This window comes from Furipterus horrens, unplaced genomic scaffold (genome assembly GCF_987537825.1).
Source record: "Furipterus horrens unplaced genomic scaffold, mFurHor1.1.pri manual_scaffold_17, whole genome shotgun sequence".
Lineage (NCBI taxonomy): Eukaryota > Metazoa > Chordata > Mammalia > Chiroptera > Furipteridae > Furipterus > Furipterus horrens.
This window is the reverse complement of record NW_028327187.1, coordinates 82638712-82658035: the sequence shown is the minus strand read 5'-3', so window position 1 is coordinate 82658035 and position 19324 is coordinate 82638712. Positions and strand designations below refer to the sequence as shown.

General features: G+C 49.4%; 1 protein-coding gene across 5 annotated transcripts; it reads left to right on the top strand.

The window, feature by feature from the left end:
• On the top strand, positions 1–18274 carry HDAC6 (histone deacetylase 6). Of its 5 annotated transcripts, none has more exons than XM_090264261.1 (29): positions 1–161; positions 819–941; positions 1024–1152; positions 1287–1375; positions 3386–3470; positions 3567–3607; positions 4270–4366; positions 4511–4608; positions 5575–5679; positions 5821–5889; positions 9685–9811; positions 9920–9985; positions 10078–10137; positions 10215–10304; positions 10644–10750; positions 10841–10908; positions 11142–11307; positions 11397–11525; positions 11683–11851; positions 12134–12267; positions 12772–12840; positions 12954–13146; positions 14579–14728; positions 16082–16256; positions 16370–16956; positions 17042–17146; positions 17277–17423; positions 17520–17648; positions 17845–18274. In XM_090264261.1, the coding sequence occupies exons 2-29, from the start codon at positions 849–851 to the stop codon at positions 17911–17913; spliced, it is 3546 nt and encodes a 1181-aa protein (XP_090120387.1). In that variant the 5' UTR covers positions 1–161; positions 819–848; the 3' UTR covers positions 17914–18274. The 5 variants fall into 5 exon arrangements, with proteins under 5 accessions (XP_090120387.1, XP_090120388.1, XP_090120389.1 ...); XM_090264262.1 differs by lacking the exon at positions 1–161 and adding an exon at positions 219–261; XM_090264263.1 differs by lacking the exon at positions 1–161 and adding an exon at positions 291–364 and having other exon boundaries at positions 1027–1152.
• Positions 18275–19324: the final 1050 nt, after the last annotated feature.

Here is a 19324-nt window from a genome sequence, read left to right as displayed (position 1 = left end):
CCCTGCGGCAAGATCCCCGGTGTGGGCGGGATCTGGGCGGTCAGTAGAGAAAACTGACCCAATGGAAAAGCGGGCCTCGGCACCAGTAGCACCACAGGTCGCTGGAAATTGAGCAGTACTAGCCCTGGGCGGAGTTTGAGAAAAGGTCTGCGCTGCTCCCAGTGAGTGGAGCTGAAGGGATTGGTTGGCGTCGACAGAAGAGGCGGGGGATGGCGGGAGGCGGGTAGAAACTGACTGAAGGGGCTAGGGGAAGCGTCAGGGGTAGGGTTTGGGCAGGGGGTGGGGTTTGGTGGAAGGAAAGGGGCCATCCCCTGAGGAGCGGTGCTTGTTGAAACGTTAGGGGCGGAATCTGGCCAAGTGGAAGGTGCCGGTCCAGAGGATAAGGGGTGGAGTTAAGTGGATTGTTAAGGGTGGAGTCAGGACGGGCCGGGGGCTTGGGGCTGGCTGAGTGAAAAGGGTGGGTGGTTATCCCGGGAGATAGGGTGGAAAGGGATAGTCCGTGAAGAGGTGAGGGTCTGTGAAGAGGCTGAGACGAATGAAAGGATCTGGGAATGGGGCTTGGTAGAGCGGAAGGGGCGGTGATTTGCTGGAAAGATCAGGCCCTAAATGGACTGAGTCTGGGGGTTAATTGCTCTTTGAAAGGAGTCTAGTGGGATGGGCGGGACCAGGTGGAATGGACACCCCAGTGGGAGGAGAGGGCCTTGAGAGAGACGGAGTTTCAAAGGCGGTGGGACATAGGGCGAGGCCTGGGAAGAGGCTGGGATGTGGGGTCCTTAGGGCACCCTACCCCTTTCAATCACCTCCACCGCACCCCCCAGAATCGCATCAGGGGTGAAGCCTCCCCGATCATGACCTCCACCGGCCAGGATTCCACCATAACCAGGCAGCGGAAAAGTAGGCACAACCTCCACTCGCCCCCCCTTGACTCCAGCATCATCTCGGTGAGGCGCCAGACTTGTCCTGATGAGGGGGAGGGGGAGTAATGGGCCGTGCAGTGGACTCTGACCTTTCTCTGTTCGGCAGAAGCCGGGTGTTAAGAAGGGTGCTGGACTCCGCTGCAGCCCCAAACTAGCAGAGGTAAAGAAGAAAGGCAGAATGAAGAAGCTCAGCCAAGGAGCAGAGGAAAACCTTATCGAGGGAATGCAAGGGCTGGTGAGAAAGGCCCAGCCACAATTTAGCCTCCTGTGACAATGAAAACCCTGAGATTCTCCATCCTGGACAGTATGGGATGTTACCTCTGACCCAGGCCCTAAATGGATTGGTGTCTCCCATTTTTTTCCCTGCAGGATCTGAACCTTGAGGCCAAGACACTGCCTGGTACGGGCTTGGTGTTTGATGAGCAGCTAAATGAATTCCACTGCCTCTGGGATGCCAGGTGAGGCTGACTCCTCCAGGCTGTCTCTGAACTACACAAATATGCACACTTAGAGCCATTAGCGAGAGCAAATCCTTTCTTGCACTAGCCTGGAGGCTGGAAGCAGATAACTTAGAAAGGTGGGGCTCAGATTTGAAAGTGTTCTATCATTTAGCCAGAAAACATTTATTGAGTACCTACTGTGTGACAGGAGTTGGTGATACAAATGTGTCGGACAAGACAGATAAGGTCCCTTCTGAAGGAGCTGGTAGGTGAGTAGGAGAGCAGATCATTAAACAGCCGACAGCCAAATGAAGTGTTAAATGTAGGAGGACTTATGACCAGTGGCTTCAAGACTGTTTAATACAGGACCTTGGACTAGCATCCAGTATTCCCAGAAGGTGTCCTTGAAGCAGAAACATTTGTGCTGAAACAGATGAATTACACCTCCCATTTGCTCACACATGTTGTAACCATTAGCATATTCTTTTGGCTCTATTTGAAATGTATCCACTATCTGACCTCTTCTCACTGCCTTCACTACTACCACCATCATCACTCACCTAAACTTTCAGAGGCTCCCCTCACTTGTCCTGCTTTTACTCTTACCCCTGCTGTCTCTGCCATACTGCAGCCTAAAACCATGTACAAAATAATGTTCTCTTAAAATCTTTCAAAGGGCAGACCACTGCCCTCAAGGTAAAGTTCAAATTCTTCATCTTAGCCTCTTAGTTCCACGTGATCTGACCCACATCACTTTGGTGACCTCATCCGCTAATCCTTCCACTCATTCACTTCACTTCAAGTCACCCACAAAGGTCCTTTTGCTGTTTTACCAACATCCCGGACACTCCCTTATCTCAGGTCTTTGTCCTGGCTGATTCCTCTTCCAGAGATTTGTTTCCACCTTCTCTTTTCCCAGTCATCATTCACGTCCTAAGGAGACTTTCTCAGAGAGGGCTATGCCTGGCAGCTTTTCTCCTGCACCTGATATTTGAGATCTTCCTAGCCCATGTCATTGTTTGCTCATTGTTATACTTATGTGTTTACCAGTTCAGGATCTAGCTCCTCTATCCCAATGTAGACTCAGAGTGGCAAAAGATTTCATTACTGAATACAGGTATACCATCTCTTGAGCATCTAGGGACATGGCAGTAGACAAAGCAAATAAACTCCTATCTTCGTGGAGATTACATTTTCGAGGGGGAAAATAGTAAACAAAAAGTAAATGACATGGTGGGTTGCAAACAGAAGCAGGAGAGGGGGGAGAGTAGCACAAAGAACAGTGGAGGGGACTCTTCAGTTTTGAATAGTATGGTCAGGGAAGGCCTTGCTGATATTTGAGTAGGCATCTAAAGGAGGTGAGAGAGTGAACCACGAAGATACAGGGAGCAGAGGATCCTAGGCAGGGAGGAGAGCTAGCTGAAAACTACTTAGCCTGATGAGATGAGATCCATGCGAAGGTTTTGAGTTTAGGTGGAATGTGATCTGATGTAGATTTTTTAAAAAAGATCTTATATCTTATTTTCAGAGAGAGGGAGAGGGAGGGAGAAAGAGAGGGAGAGAAACATCAATTGGTTGCCTCTCACATGTGCCCCAACTGAAACCAAACCCACAACCCGGGCATGTACCCTGACCGGGAATCCAACCAGCAACCTTTCACTTTGTGGGATGATGCCCAACCAACTGAGCCACACTAATTGGGGCCTGATTTGGATTTTAACCAGTGTATGACTACTGTGCAAAGAAAGGACTTGGGGGAATGAGGGCAGAAGTTGGAAGGCCAGTGAGGAGGCGACTGCAGTAGCCCAGGTGGTAGATTAAGGTAGCAGCAGTGGAGGTGATGAGGAGAGGATCAGGCTCTGTCTATATTGTGAGAACAGAACCAATAAGCATCAGGGGTGACTTTGAAGCTTCTGGTGTGAGCAGCTGTGCAAGGGTGAATGAAGAAGATGTGCAGGACCAGATGTATTGCCCACCAGTGTCCTTGTACGTATCTATATGTGCATGTAACTATATTTCTTAACCCAGCTTCCCTGAAGGCCCAGAACGGCTCCATGCCATCAAGGAGCAGCTGATCCAGGAGGGCCTCCTAGACCGATGTGTGTCTTTTCAGGTGAGTTCCCTGGCTGGCATCTTCGGGGGAGGACAGGAGCTGGCAGAACATGGGTGTGGCCAGCACCTTAGCCCTTTGTTCCTTGTGTCTCCTCAGGCCCGGTTTGCTGAAAAGGCGGAGCTGATGTTGGTTCACAGGTGAAGGCTTGGTAACCAACCTTGTAGGAATGGGAGGAGACTACCCTGGGCCCTCTAGGACAGACTGGATGCTTTGGGATGGAATGTCATGGGCTCTGTGGCCTTGGGCAAATTGTCTGGCCTTTTTGAATCCTAGTGTTGTCACCTGTAAAGTGACTGGTAAATAAATGTTCCTCAGGATGGTTTGATATATGTTGGGTGCTTAGAATGGTACCTGACATATCATCAGCTTGCTGAGCTATGTTATTATAATGTGGTATGTAAACAGCTTATGGATGTGTGGACAGAGTGATAAGGGTGTTCCCCGGGGGACTGTAGGAACCCAGAGTGGGGGGCCTGGTATCTGAGTTGAACTTCAAAAGAAAAAAGGGCTATGGGGAGGGAAGTACAGACATCTACAACATTTTTGACAAAGGCCTGGCAATAGGATTTGGTGTGGCTAGAGCAAAAGACAAGGGATGTTAGTGGAAATGAGGTGGGCTAGGGAAGAAGCAGGAAATGTGGCCTATATCTCCGTATTCTCCCAGAATGACAATTGAAGAGGTCTGACTTGTCCAAGGGTGTAATACTTGGAGAGCTTAGCTGCGGAGGAGCCAGGGCCCTGGCTCAGGGCCAAGGAAGGAGGCAATCCCCTGAATCTCCTCCTCCATCTGTGTCCCCAGCCTAGAATACATCGATCTGATGGAGACGACCCAATACATGAATGAGGGAGAACTCCGCATCCTAGCAGACACCTATGACTCAGTTTATCTGCATCCGGTATGGATGAGAACTGCAAGGGCCGAGGGCAATAGCAATCCTGGGGATACTCATTCTCACATCAACCCCACCCTGGGGGAAGCGGCTGAGTGCACAGGACTGCTCTCTCCCTCACCCCTCTCTGGCTCCCTACTGTCTCTCCAGAACTCATATACCTGTGCCTGCCTCGCTTCAGGCTCTGTCCTCAGATTGGTGGACGCGGTCCTGGGGGCTGAGATACAGAATGGTATGGCCATTGTCAGGTAAGACCTACCAGCATTTGGCTTTCTACATTAAAAAAAATCTCTTCCCTCAAATGTAAAATGTATGGTTGATGGGTAGTGGATTTACATGCTTAAAGTACAAAAAGGAGCACCAGAAAAAGTCTCCCTACTACCCCCGTCCCCCAGACACTTGCTTCCGCTCCTGGAGGTAGTCACTGTAACCGGTAACTCATGTGTCCTCCAGAAATAGTCTGTGCCTATTCATGGAGTACATACCATATTTCATTGATTCTAAAATGCATATTTTTCATATTGGTAACATCTTGAAATATAGATGCATCTTATAAATAGTGACATCTCAGAATTCAATTGGCAGCATTTTCGGCTTTGTTGTTGGCATGTAAAATCACAGTATATCTCATCACTGTTGGCATCCTAGAACTGATGAAGTGCAGAAAATAGAGCCTTTCTCCTCCTTCCCATATTTTAGGGAAGCACTCCAGCATTAAGAAGCTCCCTTTCATACCATTCATTTCCTACTTATACATCTTGGAAAGCTTTTCTCTTAACAGTATATAGCTTAGACCCATGTAGAATGCCATCATGCAAGTGTACAGTAAGTTACCCAGCTCCCTACCGTTGAGCATTTCAGTTCTCCCCAATCATTTACTGTTTCCAAAAAATGCCGCAGCAAGTATTGTTGTCCATTTATAAACATGTTATTTTACCCTTTTTGTCATATAGGCTGTGGGCTAAGTCCCCAGGAGCATAATGACTGAGTGTGAGGATGTATGCATTGATAATTTTAAGGAGCATCATCAAGTTTCCTTCAAAGAGAGCAGTAGAGTAGGGGATGAGAGTCTGAGGGCCCCAGTAACTCAGTTCCTGACAGATTGGCAGGTATCAACGCTGGGGGAATTGGTGGCCCAGGATTAGAGAGCCAGGGAGAGTCTATCTCTGCAGAGGCAGAACCCCCCAAAGTGTGGCTTTCTCTGTCCTGCCTAGGCCTCCTGGACACCATGCCCAACATAGTCTTATGGATGGATACTGCATGTTCAACCATGTGGCTGTGGCTGCTCGCTACGCTCAAGAGAAGCACGGCATTCAGAGGTCAGCAGCAAGCAGCAGAGCCCGTAAACGACCCACATACTCAGCATGTGGGGTGGCCCAGGGTGGTGTAGCCTGGTCTGGTACTTCCCCTAGATGCACCTGGATCCTCTTGTACAGTGCCCCCTTCTCTTCCCTTCACAGGGTCCTTATTGTGGATTGGGATGTGCACCATGGTCAAGGAACACAGTTCACCTTTGACCAGGACCCCAGGTATGCCTCAGGTGTTACTCCAGATGATAGACGCCCAGCCAGAAGGGACCCAGAAGGGAAGGGAAGGCATTCACACTTGTTGGGCCTGCTCTGGGACTGAGTTCTATGCTGCTCTCTGTGAGTCTACTCTCTTAATTTCACTCTGAGGCAGGGACTGTTGAGTCCCCCATTTTACATATGGGGAAACTGATGCTTACAGGTTACAGAATCATGCAGAGAAGAATGGGAAGAGATGAGATTTGAGCCCACAAATATTTGGAGATCTTGTTCACCAATTTACTCTGGAGCCTTAAATTACTACTTTATTTTTCTAATTATGATTACTATAAATTATTTATTTAGCCCTGGCTGTTGTGGCTCAGTGGCTTGAGCACCAGCCTGCGAACTGGAAGGTCTCAGGTTCGATTTCCAGTCAGGTCACATGCTTGGGCTGCAGGCTAAGTCCCCAGTTAGAGGCGTGTGAGAGGCAACCGATTGATGTTTCCCTTGCATGTGTTTCTCTCCCTCTCTTTCTCCTTTCTTTCCCCTCTCTCTAGAAATAAAATCTTTTATGTTATTTATTTAAAAAATTTAATAATACAGAAATATCTATAGCAGTGAATCTCCTGTAATTCCCATTATCTTAAAAATAACTGTTGAGCTCTGACTGGTGTGGCTCATTGGGTTGGGCATCATCATGCAAACCGAAAGGTCTCTGGTTTGATTCTGGGTAAGGGCACATGCCTGGGTTGCAGGCCAAGTCCCCAGTTGGGGGCATTCAAGAGGCAACCAATCAGTGTATCCCTCTCTCTCTCTCCCTCCCTTCCCCTCTTTCTAAAAATAAATAAATAAAATATTTAAAAAAATAACTGTTGAGCCCTGGCCGGTGTGGCTCAGTGGTTGGACCGTTGTTCCCATGCACCAAAAGACTGGGTTTGATTCCAGGTTAAGACAAATGCCTAGGTTGTGGGTTCAATCCCTAGTTGCAGCACCTATAGGAGGCAACCAGTCAATGTTTCTCACATCTCTCTCCCCCTTCCTCTAACATCAATGAATATATCCTCAGGTGAGGATTTTTAAAAACTAAAATAAAGCAACTGTTGATAGTTTAGGTTATATCATTACAGAATTTTTTCTATAGATGTATGAATATTCATTATCATTATTATTAATGCACTGCCTAATGGGATAATCTTCTACATGGTGTTTGGCAACTTGTTTTTTGCATTTCACAGTATGTGGTAGACACACTGCTCCATGTTAGTGCCTCTAAAAAGTACCTCCTTCAGGGGGAGGGGGGAATGAAGGTGGAAGAGGGTATAAGAGGGGTAACTGGTAATGGAAAAAAATACAATAAAAATAAATACCTCCTTCTTTGTAAGGGCTGTACAGTGTTCCAGTGTATGGCTGTACCTCTAGTCATTTAACTCGGGGACTTTTATGGTGCTTCCAAGTTTTTGCTATTACGGACAATTCTACAGTGAATGGTTTGGCAAATATGTAGTTTTACACTTCTAGTATATCTAGTATTTCCAGTCGTGGATTACTGAGTCAGAGGGTTGGCGTGCTTTAAAGTCTGGGATCTACTGCCAGATTTCCCTCCAGAAAGGACACCAGCTTACCCTTCCAGCAGAAAGTGATTGAGCTAATCCTCAGTAAGGAACACTACTAAGTAGTTTATCCAGCCTTCTATCAAACAGACTGTGGAGAATCCACTTCTGAGCTCCCATGGCCTGTCATTAATCTTGGTTGACTGTTCTCTATGCTTTATTATTTTCTAGCATTCAGTGTTGCTGACAGATGTCTGATGTCAGTCTGATTTTCATTTCTTTCTGAGTAATATATTTTGTATAAAATGATAAAGAATTTATCCATGCCCTTCAATCTCCCTGCTCCCCGTCTCAGTCTCTTAACTCAAACAGCAGAGTCCTGGGGTGGAGACAAGTTGAACAGTCCTTAAAAGACTTATGAAGACAAAGAAAACAAGAACATTAAGGCTAAGTACTTAAAAGAAATAAGTAAATTTAATGAATTGATCATTAGATGAGTTGGTTATTCAGGACAGATTTTGTATGCAGTGACCTGGAACTGTGCTTGATTTTTCCAGAAGAGAAACCCCAGGTCATCCCTTTGGGCCCCTGGCGCCTCCAAGTACTTTCCAGGGATTTGTTGAAGTCTCTTTATTGTCTGATCCTGCCCCCCCCGACCCCACCCTGCCACCTCCATTCTGTATTTCTGGGCGGATACTTGTTTAACATTCCTTTAACGTCTTTTGACTAGGATTGTAGGAAAGTGAGGAGGGTAAACCTATGCTATCAGTCCACCATTCCTTCACTGGAAGTCAGTTGAACTTATTTTAAAATCTCCTTTTTTTTTGCTTTATAAGTTTAATTTCCTGGGTGTTTTGTTGATTCTGGTGGGTCTTTTGTGGGGTTGGCTTTCTTCCAATCTTTTCTTCAGTTCTTTCTTCCCTCTGATAATAATCTTTATGTTCTATGCTATAGTTTTCTTCCTTTAATGGTTAATTCAGTTAAAAAAAGTTCAGAACTGATATTTATATATCAGAGTTAAAAAAAATCATCCCCCACCTACTCAATACCAGAGCTTTCACATGAGTTTCATTCCCCAATTCCAAGATATTTTCTTCAATTTCAAGACTCTTTACAACTGCATTAACATTAAAATAGGACTGTCAAGTTTGTCTAGATTGATTGCTTACCACTATTTCGTGCACTTCCCTTAAAAACAGAACAAAAAAAGCTCCCTTGACCCTTGAGTGGTCACATGGATGACAATAGTCATCCATGCAAAATAATTGTATGAAAAATTGAATTAATAGAAGTTACTTAGATGATTATTAATAAAAAAATGTTTTTAAAATTTGTTCATTTAAATTCGTGCTTTTAAAGTGGATGACCAATATCATCCATGTGACCTTTCACGCTCCATTCGGAAGCGCAGCCACTGCAGGGTTAAATTCTTCCTGGAATAAGGCAGGGAGTGATGAACTGATGGATGGCTGAATGAGAGATTATTCATTTGGAATGTCTCTATCAGGATTAAGCCCTCCCACGGCCGGCTGCTGGACTTTCTGCAACACTGTGTCTTTTCAATATCTGTTCTGTGTGTCAATCTCCCTCGCTGCTCTGAGTGCTCTGTTTCACCGTCTGTAAGCTATACAATAAAAGAAGCAGCAGAGGTGGCCTATGAGCTACTGGGAAGAAGGAATTGTCCGCTGGCCTCCTAGATCACCAGCCAGCACCCCCACTCCAGTTCCCCACGCAGAACCAACTCCTAATGCTAACTTCCGAGTCTCCCACTTTCTTTAGGAGAAACACTAAGTTCCCTAGCCTGGCCTGATGCTCTTGGCAGCCTTAGCTGCCTCCCACCAACCTAAAGCCCCATGTCACCTCTGAGCCTCCCAGAGTCACAGGATTTGTCCTGCTGTTACCGCCTTGGTCACAGGGGCAGGTGGGGTGGGCAGACATGATCTAGAGTCACCACACAGTCAGGAGTCCTTAGGGGTTGAGGTAGACCCACTAGCTCTCAGGGTCTCAGAGCTAGAATTGCATGGGTACTGAGGGGGCAGCAACGTTTGCCAAAGGGAGGAGTTCCTATAAAAGATGAAATAAATGAGTGGGTGGACTAATGGGTAAATAAATGCAAGAAGGGATGAGTATGAATTAAGGATTTAATGGGGGAAAATAATGAGAATGAATGAGTCGTTGAGGACACTGGTAACTGGGTTGGGGGTATCTGTGGGATTGACTCCTCAACAGTCCCCCTCCGCCCTGATCTCTCTTTCTCTGCCCCCAGTGTGCTCTATTTTTCCATCCACCGCTATGAGCAGGGTCGGTTCTGGCCCCACCTGAAGGCCTCTAACTGGTCCACCATAGGTTTTGGCCAAGGCCAGGGATATACCATCAATGTGCCTTGGAACCAGGTCAGTGTGTGCCCACCCTTTGCCCTCAGAGTGAAGCTCACCCATGCCCTTCAGTGGTTTGAGGCAGAGGGCAGAATGTCTCCATCTCACCATTATGGGCCTCTGCAGGTCGGGATGAGAGATGCCGACTACATTGCCGCTTTCCTGCGAGTCCTGCTGCCTGTTGCCCTTGAGGTCTTGGGGGTCTGGGATATGTTGGGGCAGGGGTGACAGTGAGGGGCGGGCTATGAGAACAGATGGCCTCATGTAGTCCTTTTCCCCCTCAGTTCCAGCCCCAGCTGGTCCTGGTGGCTGCTGGATTTGATGCCCTCCGAGGAGACCCCAAGGTAAGGCGGGCTCTCTGGGATGGCAGGTAGGCAGAAGGGCCTACATGGAGCCAAGCTGACCCTCCATGTACCCCCAGGGTGAGATGGCCGCCACTCCAGCAGGGTTCGCCCAGCTAACCCACCTGCTCATGGGTCTAGCAGGAGGCAGGCTGATTCTGTCTCTGGAGGTGAGTGACTTACTTCATCTCTGAGCCTGTGAGTCCTAGAGGACATAAGAACGAAACTTTCAAGTCCAGCCGGAGTTCCTGTTCCAACATTTCCACTTCCTAACTGGACAACCTCATCTAAGTCACTGAACTTCTCTTGTACCTCTGCTTCTTTTTTTTTATGTCAATCCGACATAATACTAGTAGTAATCACGTCATAGCCCTGTTCAGTGAGTGCAATGCAAGTTACCCTCTAAATTCCTTGTTTGATCCGCAGTCAGCACCCTAGTACTAGTATTACTTCTACTTCTCCCTGGTAACATCTGGCTCTTTCCTGACCCCCTCACCCTATTCTCCCAGGGTGGCTACAATCTTCGCTCCCTGGCTGAGGGTGTCAGTGCCTCACTCCACACCCTTCTGGGTGACCCTTGTCCCATGCTGGAGTCCCCTGGTGCCCCCTGTGCAAGGTGAGCCCAGGTGGTGGAGGGTAAAAGTGGAGGGGGCCGCCACTGCCCACTTGGGGGCCATTTAGTCACACTGTCCCCTCTGCCATCCAGTGCCCTGTCATCACTGTCCTGTACTCTGGAAGCCCTGGAGCCCTTCTGGGAGATCCTTGTGAGATCAGGTAGGAGACAAGGGGTAAGCTTAGTGGGAGGGTAGACATAGAATGATCCAGGGGAAGACTTCTAGAACCCACTCTGACTTCCTGGGCTGCCTTGCTGGTGGGTGGTCAGGCCCTCTCTCACTGGGCCTTGGTTTCAAGCCTCCCACCTCTTTTTATGTTTGGGTAAACTGAGTTCCTGAGTATTACAGTAATCCAGGGTGGGAGAATAGGGCGAATGTGGTTTCTCCTTACAGGTGGCACCCTGGAGGAGGACAATGTGGAGGATGACAACATAGAGGAGGAAGAGGAGGGGTCATGGCCGCTGCCTGCACTCCCAATCCTGATGTGGCCGGTGTTGCAGGCTCGCACAGGGCTGGTCTATGACCAACGGATGATGGATCATTACAACTTATGGGACAAGTATGTGGTTGGAGAGCTGGGCTAAGTGGGCAGGAATTCTTCTCCTTCCTCAAGCACTAAGCCGTGCCTCTGTGTCCCCTACCTCCCAGCCACCACCCTGAGATACCCCAGCGTGTCTCACGGATCATGTGCCGTCTGGAGGAGCTGGGCCTTGCTGGGCGCTGTCTCACCCTGCCTGCACGTCCTGCCACAGACGCTGAGCTGCTCACCTGCCATAGGTCAGACCCCGTGCCTGGGGGTGGGATGCAGCCTCAGTTCACATATGCCACCTGGGGGGCTGGAGCCTGGGCGCACAGAGCTTCTGGGGGTTATGGGAGGGATTATGGAGGGGATGGAATCACCTGACTATCCCTGGTGCCCACTCTGTGCCTCCAGTGCTGAGTATGTGGGTCGTTTACGAGCCACAGAGAAAATGAAAACCAGGGAGCTGCACCGTGAGAGTGCCAGCTTTGAGTCCATCTACATCTGTCCCAGCACCTTCGCCTGTGCACAGCTGGCTACTGGTGCCACATGCTGTCTTGTGGAGGCCGTGCTGGCAGGAGAGGTATGGCTGCTTTGGAGTGGGACTCTGACTCCAAGAGGCAATCCTGGGGGATGGAGAGGAGCTACTGCTCTTGAGAAAATTGGGCAGGGCCTGAGGAAAGGAGGGTGGGGAGGAGAACCTTGCTCACTGGGAAGTGCAGCCATGGGGATGGCGCTGCAGGGCTGGGCTCCCCTAGCAGCTGGTAGTGGAAGGGTAGGAAAGAGAACAGGAGAAGCAAGGGGACAAGGAGAAGGAAAGCAGTGAGGACAGTGGTTTGATCTTGGCTCCTCACTCCTCCCCCAGGTTTTGAATGGTGTTGCCGTGGTACGTCCTCCCGGACACCACGCAGAGCAGGATGCTGCTTGCGGTTTCTGTTTTTTCAACTCTGTGGCTGTGGCTGCTCGCCATGCCCAGGCCATCAGTGGGCATGCACTGCGGTGAGGGCCCCCTGGCATGCCCCCAGCTCAGTGCTTACTCAGCAGGCCCCATGGTGCAGCCCCCCAGGACTTACCCAGTAACAGCCAAGTGTCTAGTTGCCCAGCACTTTCTGGGAAAGGACTAAAGGTTTAGCCTCTCAATGCTTACTTAGAGAGGCTCCCCAAGACTGTGGTACCCAGATGCTTATGAAACAGGATCCAGGGTCCCCTACCAGCATTTTGGCCCCTGATGACTATCCCAATAGAACCCAGGGTCCAAGCCCCCAGTGCTTACCCACATAAGGCCTGGGGTCTGGCCCTGAGTGAGTGCTTGTTCAGGACCCAGGGTTGGCTGTCATCCTTACTTTGATAGGACCCACAAGTTTGCCACCCAACACTCTTCATAGGGACCCAGGATGCAGCCACCCACAATATGTGCCCCTGCAGATACACCTAAAGGGTCTAGCTCCTGCCTTCTCCCAGGAGGCCAGTGTCCTGGGTAACTGAGAATCTATCCCTCCCCAGGATCCTGATTGTAGACTGGGATGTCCATCATGGTAATGGAACTCAGCACATATTTGAGGAGGACCCCAGGTGAGGGGCTGGGGCAGGGGGTGGAGTGCGGCCGAGTAGATGGATGGGCCACGCTTCAGGGATGCCAGGCTGCTAACCAGGCATGGCCTCCCTCCCTGCCCTGTCTCTGGCAGTGTGCTCTACATCTCCCTGCACCGCTATGATCATGGCACCTTCTTTCCCATGGGGGATGAGGGTGCCAGCCACCAGGTGGGCCGGTCCATGGGCACGGGCTTTACCGTCAATGTGGCATGGAATGGGCCTCGAATGGGTGACTCCGAGTACCTGGCTGCTTGGCATCGTCTGGTGCTTCCCATTGCCTATGAGGTATGCTTCAGGATGTATGTGACACAACTGTGTGGGTGGCAGTTGAGTGCACAACTATCTGACTTCTGGGTGACTGATCCTGTGAGACAAATGGCAATGGGGAGGGGGGAGTAATTCTGATGGCCTTTGCGTATGTGACTGTCTTCTCTGTGTGCAACTGTGAAAGACTTCTGGGTGTGCATGGGTGGTCTTTTTGTTCCTGGCTGTGTGTACACCATCACCAGTGTCTGTCTGCATATGATGGTGGCCCCATGTGACTGCCACCTCTATGGAACTATGTGCAAGGTGGGGAGGGGTTTGAGTTTGTGTGTGAGACTGCACAAGTGGCTATTTGTACCATTTCTCCATGTGATGGGTGCTCTTTCTGTGACAGGCGCTGTGTGACTTTCTGCAGGTGGGAGGCTGTGTATGACAGCCATCTCTCTGTCTGTCTGCTGTGGCTGGCTGCTGTGTCCCTCTGACTGGAGGTGGTCTGTATGTATTTGCTTGGCTGCATGAGTGGCTGTAGGTAATGGCCTTCTCCCTGTGTAAACTGTGTGTGTCTGTGGCAGATTGCGTGTGTGTGACTAACCTAGAAGGTGGATAAAAGTGCCATCTCTGATCTCTGCGCAGCCATGCATGTTCAGATGGGTATGTGTGTCTGATGCTGCATAGTGGCTGTGACTACCTTACATATGTGTGTAACTGTGAAATCATGTGTGTGACTATGTGCAAGTGACTACCTGTGGGCGCAACAGTTGTGGACTGTTGCGACTAGGTAGTGATAGTATGTGTATGGTTGTGTCTGTGCAGGGGTGACTGGATTACTGTCCCTTCTGTGAAAAACTGTGCATGACTAGTATGATGTCGAGTACAGTCTATACAAGACTGATTGTGTGTGAAAATATGTGCCTGTATGTGACCATCTTCTATGTGTGGTACTTGAACTGTCATTTTCTGTAATTGAAGTATGTGCGTACCTCTCCTTGGCAACACGTGCATAAAACTTTGTGTCCTGTGCACATGTATCAAGTGTCTGACCCAGGGAGGGGAGCATGTACATCTTGATCTCACCCTTGGGCATGTGTGTGAGGACATATCTCTGTCTCTGTATCTCATCTCTTGATGGCTGAGTCTCCATGTCTCAGGACTCTGCCTTATGTCCCCATCTGTCCTTTTCTAGTGTTTTGTGCCTCTAAATCTGTGTCTGATGTGTCCACAACCATTCATTCTTCTCCATGTCTCTCTGTCTTGTGTCTCCACATCCTCCCCCTCCTAGTTTCAGGGCCCTGGTCTTGTGACTCACAGCCTCCAAGTCCCATGTCTCCATCTCTCTGACTTGCGTCTTCATGTCTTTATTTGCCCTTGTCTCAGTGTCTCTGGGTCTACCTCACCTACTCTCTGCCCAAGCCCCCACCATCATGCCCATGCATTTCTTCTCTCCCTGCCTCAGTTTAACCCAGAACTGGTACTGGTCTCAGCTGGCTTTGACGCTGCATGGGGAGACCCACTGGGGGGCTGCCAACTGTCACCTGAGGGCTATGCCCACCTCACCCACCTGCTGATGGGCCTTGCCGGTGGCCACATTATTCTGATCCTAGAGGTAACTCTCTCAGCCCCTCTTTCCACTGTGAGGGGTGGTTTGGGAGACTTGGGAGTCCTGCCCTTTCTGCTGGCTGGCTACAACACTGGGAGTGATTTCCTAAAATCTCCTTTGGGTGTCCCTGCCTGGAATTATTAGCACATTGTGGGCATTAAATAATAATGGCAGCATTAAAAACTTTCATTCAGTGCTCACTATGTGCAAGACATCCTTCTGACACTATTATTATTAAATTCATTGATAAAGCAGCCTTCTGAGGAGGGGTCTGCTGACATCATTTTCCTCTCTAAATCAGGGAAACTGAGGCACAGGGAGATATAGTGACTAGCTAGAGACCACACATTTAATAATGGCAGGGCCAGGGCTTGAATCCAAGCAGCCTGACTCCAGAGCCTATGCTTTTTACCACTACTCGAACTGCCTTTATCAGGTTCCTGAGACAAAGTAAATTCACTGACCTTTTGTAAATTACTCATTGTCCCTGGCTCCTGAGCCTCAGTTTCCTCATCTGTAGGATGGGGCCGGCTAATCATGAAACAGTACCTGGCATACATTAAGCACTGTGGAAGTGCTGTAGCTTCTTATTATTATGCACTGTTCATACATTAGTTTAATCCTCTCAGCAATCTTATGTGCTTGTTTTTTCTACTTTACAAATGAGGACAGTAAGTCACAGAAAGGTTAATTGGCTAGTAAAAAAGTCTCACAGTGGGCCCAGACTGCTTGTGACAGGCCACGGTGGTGGTAAGAACCGGACTCTTTCATCAGATAGTATAGTTCTGAGCCCAGTGCTGCCTCTTCCCAACTGTTATGGCCTCAGACAAATCATGTAACTGCTCTGAGCAGAGACTGGGTTTCCTACAGAGTGTGAGAAAATGGGGTTCCCATTCCAGGTCAGGACAGGGGTTCGTGTGGAGAGAAAAACCATTGTTCCTCTACTAATTGGGGCAGGGGCTTCTGTGTAGGTGCAACCAGGGGTTCCTGTACTGTGAAGACAGGTTCCTGCACAGATTAAGCATGTGTGGTTTGAAGATTGATTTAATATGCATAAGATCCTTAGAATAGGGCCTGGCATACAGCAAGCACTTAATGAACAGCAGCTATTACTAATGTTGCCCTCAGTATCATTGTTATTGCGGTTATTATTATCTTGCACTTTACATCGCAGCTTATCCCCCACAATAACCACCTCACACAGTGGGTCTGACAGATGTGTATTCTATTTGCTTGTCCCCAGTTGCCACCCTCCAGATTTGTAGGGTACTGAGGTGGGACTGGGAGGCAGGACATCTTGCCTCCCAAATTCCCTGAGGACACCCTGTCATACCTTTCACTCTCCTTTTCCTTAAAAAGGGTGGCTATAACCTGACATCCATCTCAGAGTCCATGGCTGCCTGTACCCGCACCCTCCTTGGGGACCCACCACCCCTGCTGACCCTGTCACGGCCCCCACTATTAGGGGCCCTGGCCTCGATCACTGAGACCATCCAAGTCCATCGCAGATACTGGCGCAGCTTGCGGGGCACAAGTGAGTGGGCATGGGGAATTGGAGACAATGGGGGGCTGAGGGGAGGACAGGGATTAGAGGTAGAAGAGGGCATAGCAACCACACTCAAGGATCTCTCCCTCTCATGGCTATAGAGGTCGAAGACAAGGAGGGACCCTTCAGTTCTAAGTCGATCACCAAAGAGGCAATCCAACCAGCCAATCCTGAATCAGCTGAGAGGGTGACCACGCTGGAAGGGTACATTCTGGATGAAGGCACAGGGAAGGCCACCTCAGCATCATCTGTGCAAGAGTCCACTCCAGCCCAGACTAACTCAGAGACAGTTGCGGTGGAGCTTACTCAGGACCAGTCTCCAGAGGCAGCCACAGGGGGAGCCACGCTGGACTCAACCACCTCAGAGGCTGGCACACTGGACCAGACCACCTCAGAGGCAGCCACACTGGACCAGACCACCTCAAAGGCAACCACGCTGGACCAGACTACCTCAGAGGCAGCCTCACTGGACCAGACTACCTCAGGGGCAGCCTCAGGGGGAGCCACGCTAGACCAGACCACCTCAGAGGAGCCTGTGGGAGGAGCTGAGTTGATTCAGACCCCTCAAGCCTCATGCGCTGGCAACCAGACTCCTCCAGCCTCACCTGTGCAAGGAGCCACACCCCAGATATCCCTCAGTACCCTGATTGGGAATCTCAGGACCTTGGAACTAGGCAACAAGGCTCAGGTAAGGCCCTTTACCACACCCAGGTAGAGGGAAGAAGGGACAAGAATCAGGACCCTCAGATACATCTCTTGCCCTGTGTGTCCAGGAGGCCCCAGAGTGTCAGATGGCAGAAGAAGAGAGACTACTAGGAGAGACAGCTGGAGGTCAGGACATGGATGATTCAGTGCAGGCCTTTGGGGACACTGACCAGGTGAGCTCAGGGAGCGGATGGAACTGGGGCTTCCTTCTTTTGCCAATTTGTGCCACCAGGTAGGAGCATATAATGAACATATAATGAAGAGATAAATCCCTAACTTACTCAGTTTCACCCCCTCCTCCAGGCTACGTTTTATGCTGTGACACCACTGCTCTGGTGTCCCCATTTGGTGTCTGTATGCCCCATTCCTGAAGGAGGCCTGGATGTGACCCAACCTTGTCAGGAGTGTGGAGCACTCCAGGAGAACTGGGCATGTCTGTCTTGCTACGAGGTATGCAACAGAGGAAGGGAATGGGGCTGAGGCTGGCCCAGGAACAAACCACAGGTGGGTGTTGATCCCTGCCCAACATTCATTCCCTAACCTCAGGTCTACTGCAGTCGTTACATCAATGCCCATATGCTCCAGCACCATGAAGGCTCAGGACACCCACTGGTCCTCAGCTATGTTGACCTGTCTACCTGGTGTTACCCATGTCAGGCCTATGTTCACCACCAGGTAGGTTCTGGGAAGACCCTCTAATGCATATACACTCACTCCCCCCACACACATACCTTCTGTGACTAGACAAGGGGAGAATGAAGGCCCTACTGCCTGAGACAGGGCGGTTGAAGGCTGGAGTGGGGCAGTCTCCTAGCTGAAGTAGAGGGGGTCCTCACTCTCTCTTACCTACCCTCTCTTTCCTCCTCCTCAGGCTCTCCTAGATGTGAAGAATGTCGCCCACCAGAACAAGTTTGGGGAAGACATGCCCCACTCACACTAACTCCTAGAATGTACTCCTCTTCACCTTCTAAGGCCCAAGATAGACCAGCCTTAGTTAATTCCAACCTGTTCATTGGATGAGGGGTAGCTTCACTACATCCTTCCTGAAAACTTTACAACTCCCCAGGGGTGCTGATTTAAGTTTAAATACCTGTAAGAGGACTATGATGATGAATTGTAGCTCTCCCCCTGCCCAGTGCTTGCTCCAGGGAATCCATCTCCTATGCCCCCAGGAGAAAGGGGAATAGCTCAGGGGCCCCAAGAGGGGACTCATATCAAGAAGATAACACTTTGGAGGGAGGGGGCATCAACTGGCAGATGTGGTGGGGTTGCATATGTAATAAAGTACAAACTGTTACAAAAGCTGGAGAAAGCCTTTTAATCTTGAGTTGGTGGAAAACCCACACCCCTGGTCAACAGGGCTGATGAATATAGAAGAAATGAGGCCATGGGTTTTTGTCAGGTCAACCCCCTGCCCAACCAGTACCCAAAAATCTAACTGGAAGTAGAGCAAGCAGCTTGAATGGCTGCAGTATAAGTTAAATGGTAGAATCTGTGAGAAAATGAGCTTTAGAAATAGGAACCTCACAGCCAGTCCCAGCTACACCCTGGGCTGAGAAGGCAAGAAAACCATCAGGAAGTGTCCTTACCAGGCCTAAGTCTTCCCATCTTGTCTTTTTGTCCTGATTTGGAAGAGGGGGGTGTCCAGATTTAACATTTAAATTTAGTAGTCATGGGTAGCTTCTTGGGGGAAGGAATGCTTACTATGGACCAAGGGTAGAGAATTGGAGAGAATAATTTGGGGGTTTTACTTCTCCCACATGAGAATTAACTTGGCCACTCAAAGGAGTCTAGGGCTGAGGTTTCCTGGATTTCTTCATAACCACATTATGGCTGTAAGATGACCACCAGAGCCCCACGCAGTCAAGAAGAAGGTGAAGGGAGCTGTGAATAGCTCAGTCCATCCTTTTCAGAAGCATTCTGGATGCCCCACCCCTGCTTACATCTCATTGGTCAGAACTGTCACATGATTGTGGTAGCTGCAAGGGAGTCTGAGAAATGTTTTAACCTTGATACATGTCTATCTCATACCAGGTTCTTTTTGCCCTGATAGAATAACCACTCCTCTGCTACTCTTTCTCTCCAGGAACCGACACAACGCTCTTTGGCACCTCTTTCCCTCCAGTACAGACAAAACCCTCTCTGGCACCTCTTTCCCTGCAGGAACAGACACAACCTCTCCCAAGCTACCAAAAAGCCTGCTTGAGGGAGCAGACTTCGTGGCTTCAAAGAGGCCCTTCCAAAACATTTCCCAAAGTCTTTACACTCAGGTCAAAAGTTCGACACCCAACACACACTAAAAACCAGAAACCGCAGCCTTGATAGGGGCAAGGTAAGGGTGCTGTGCAGCA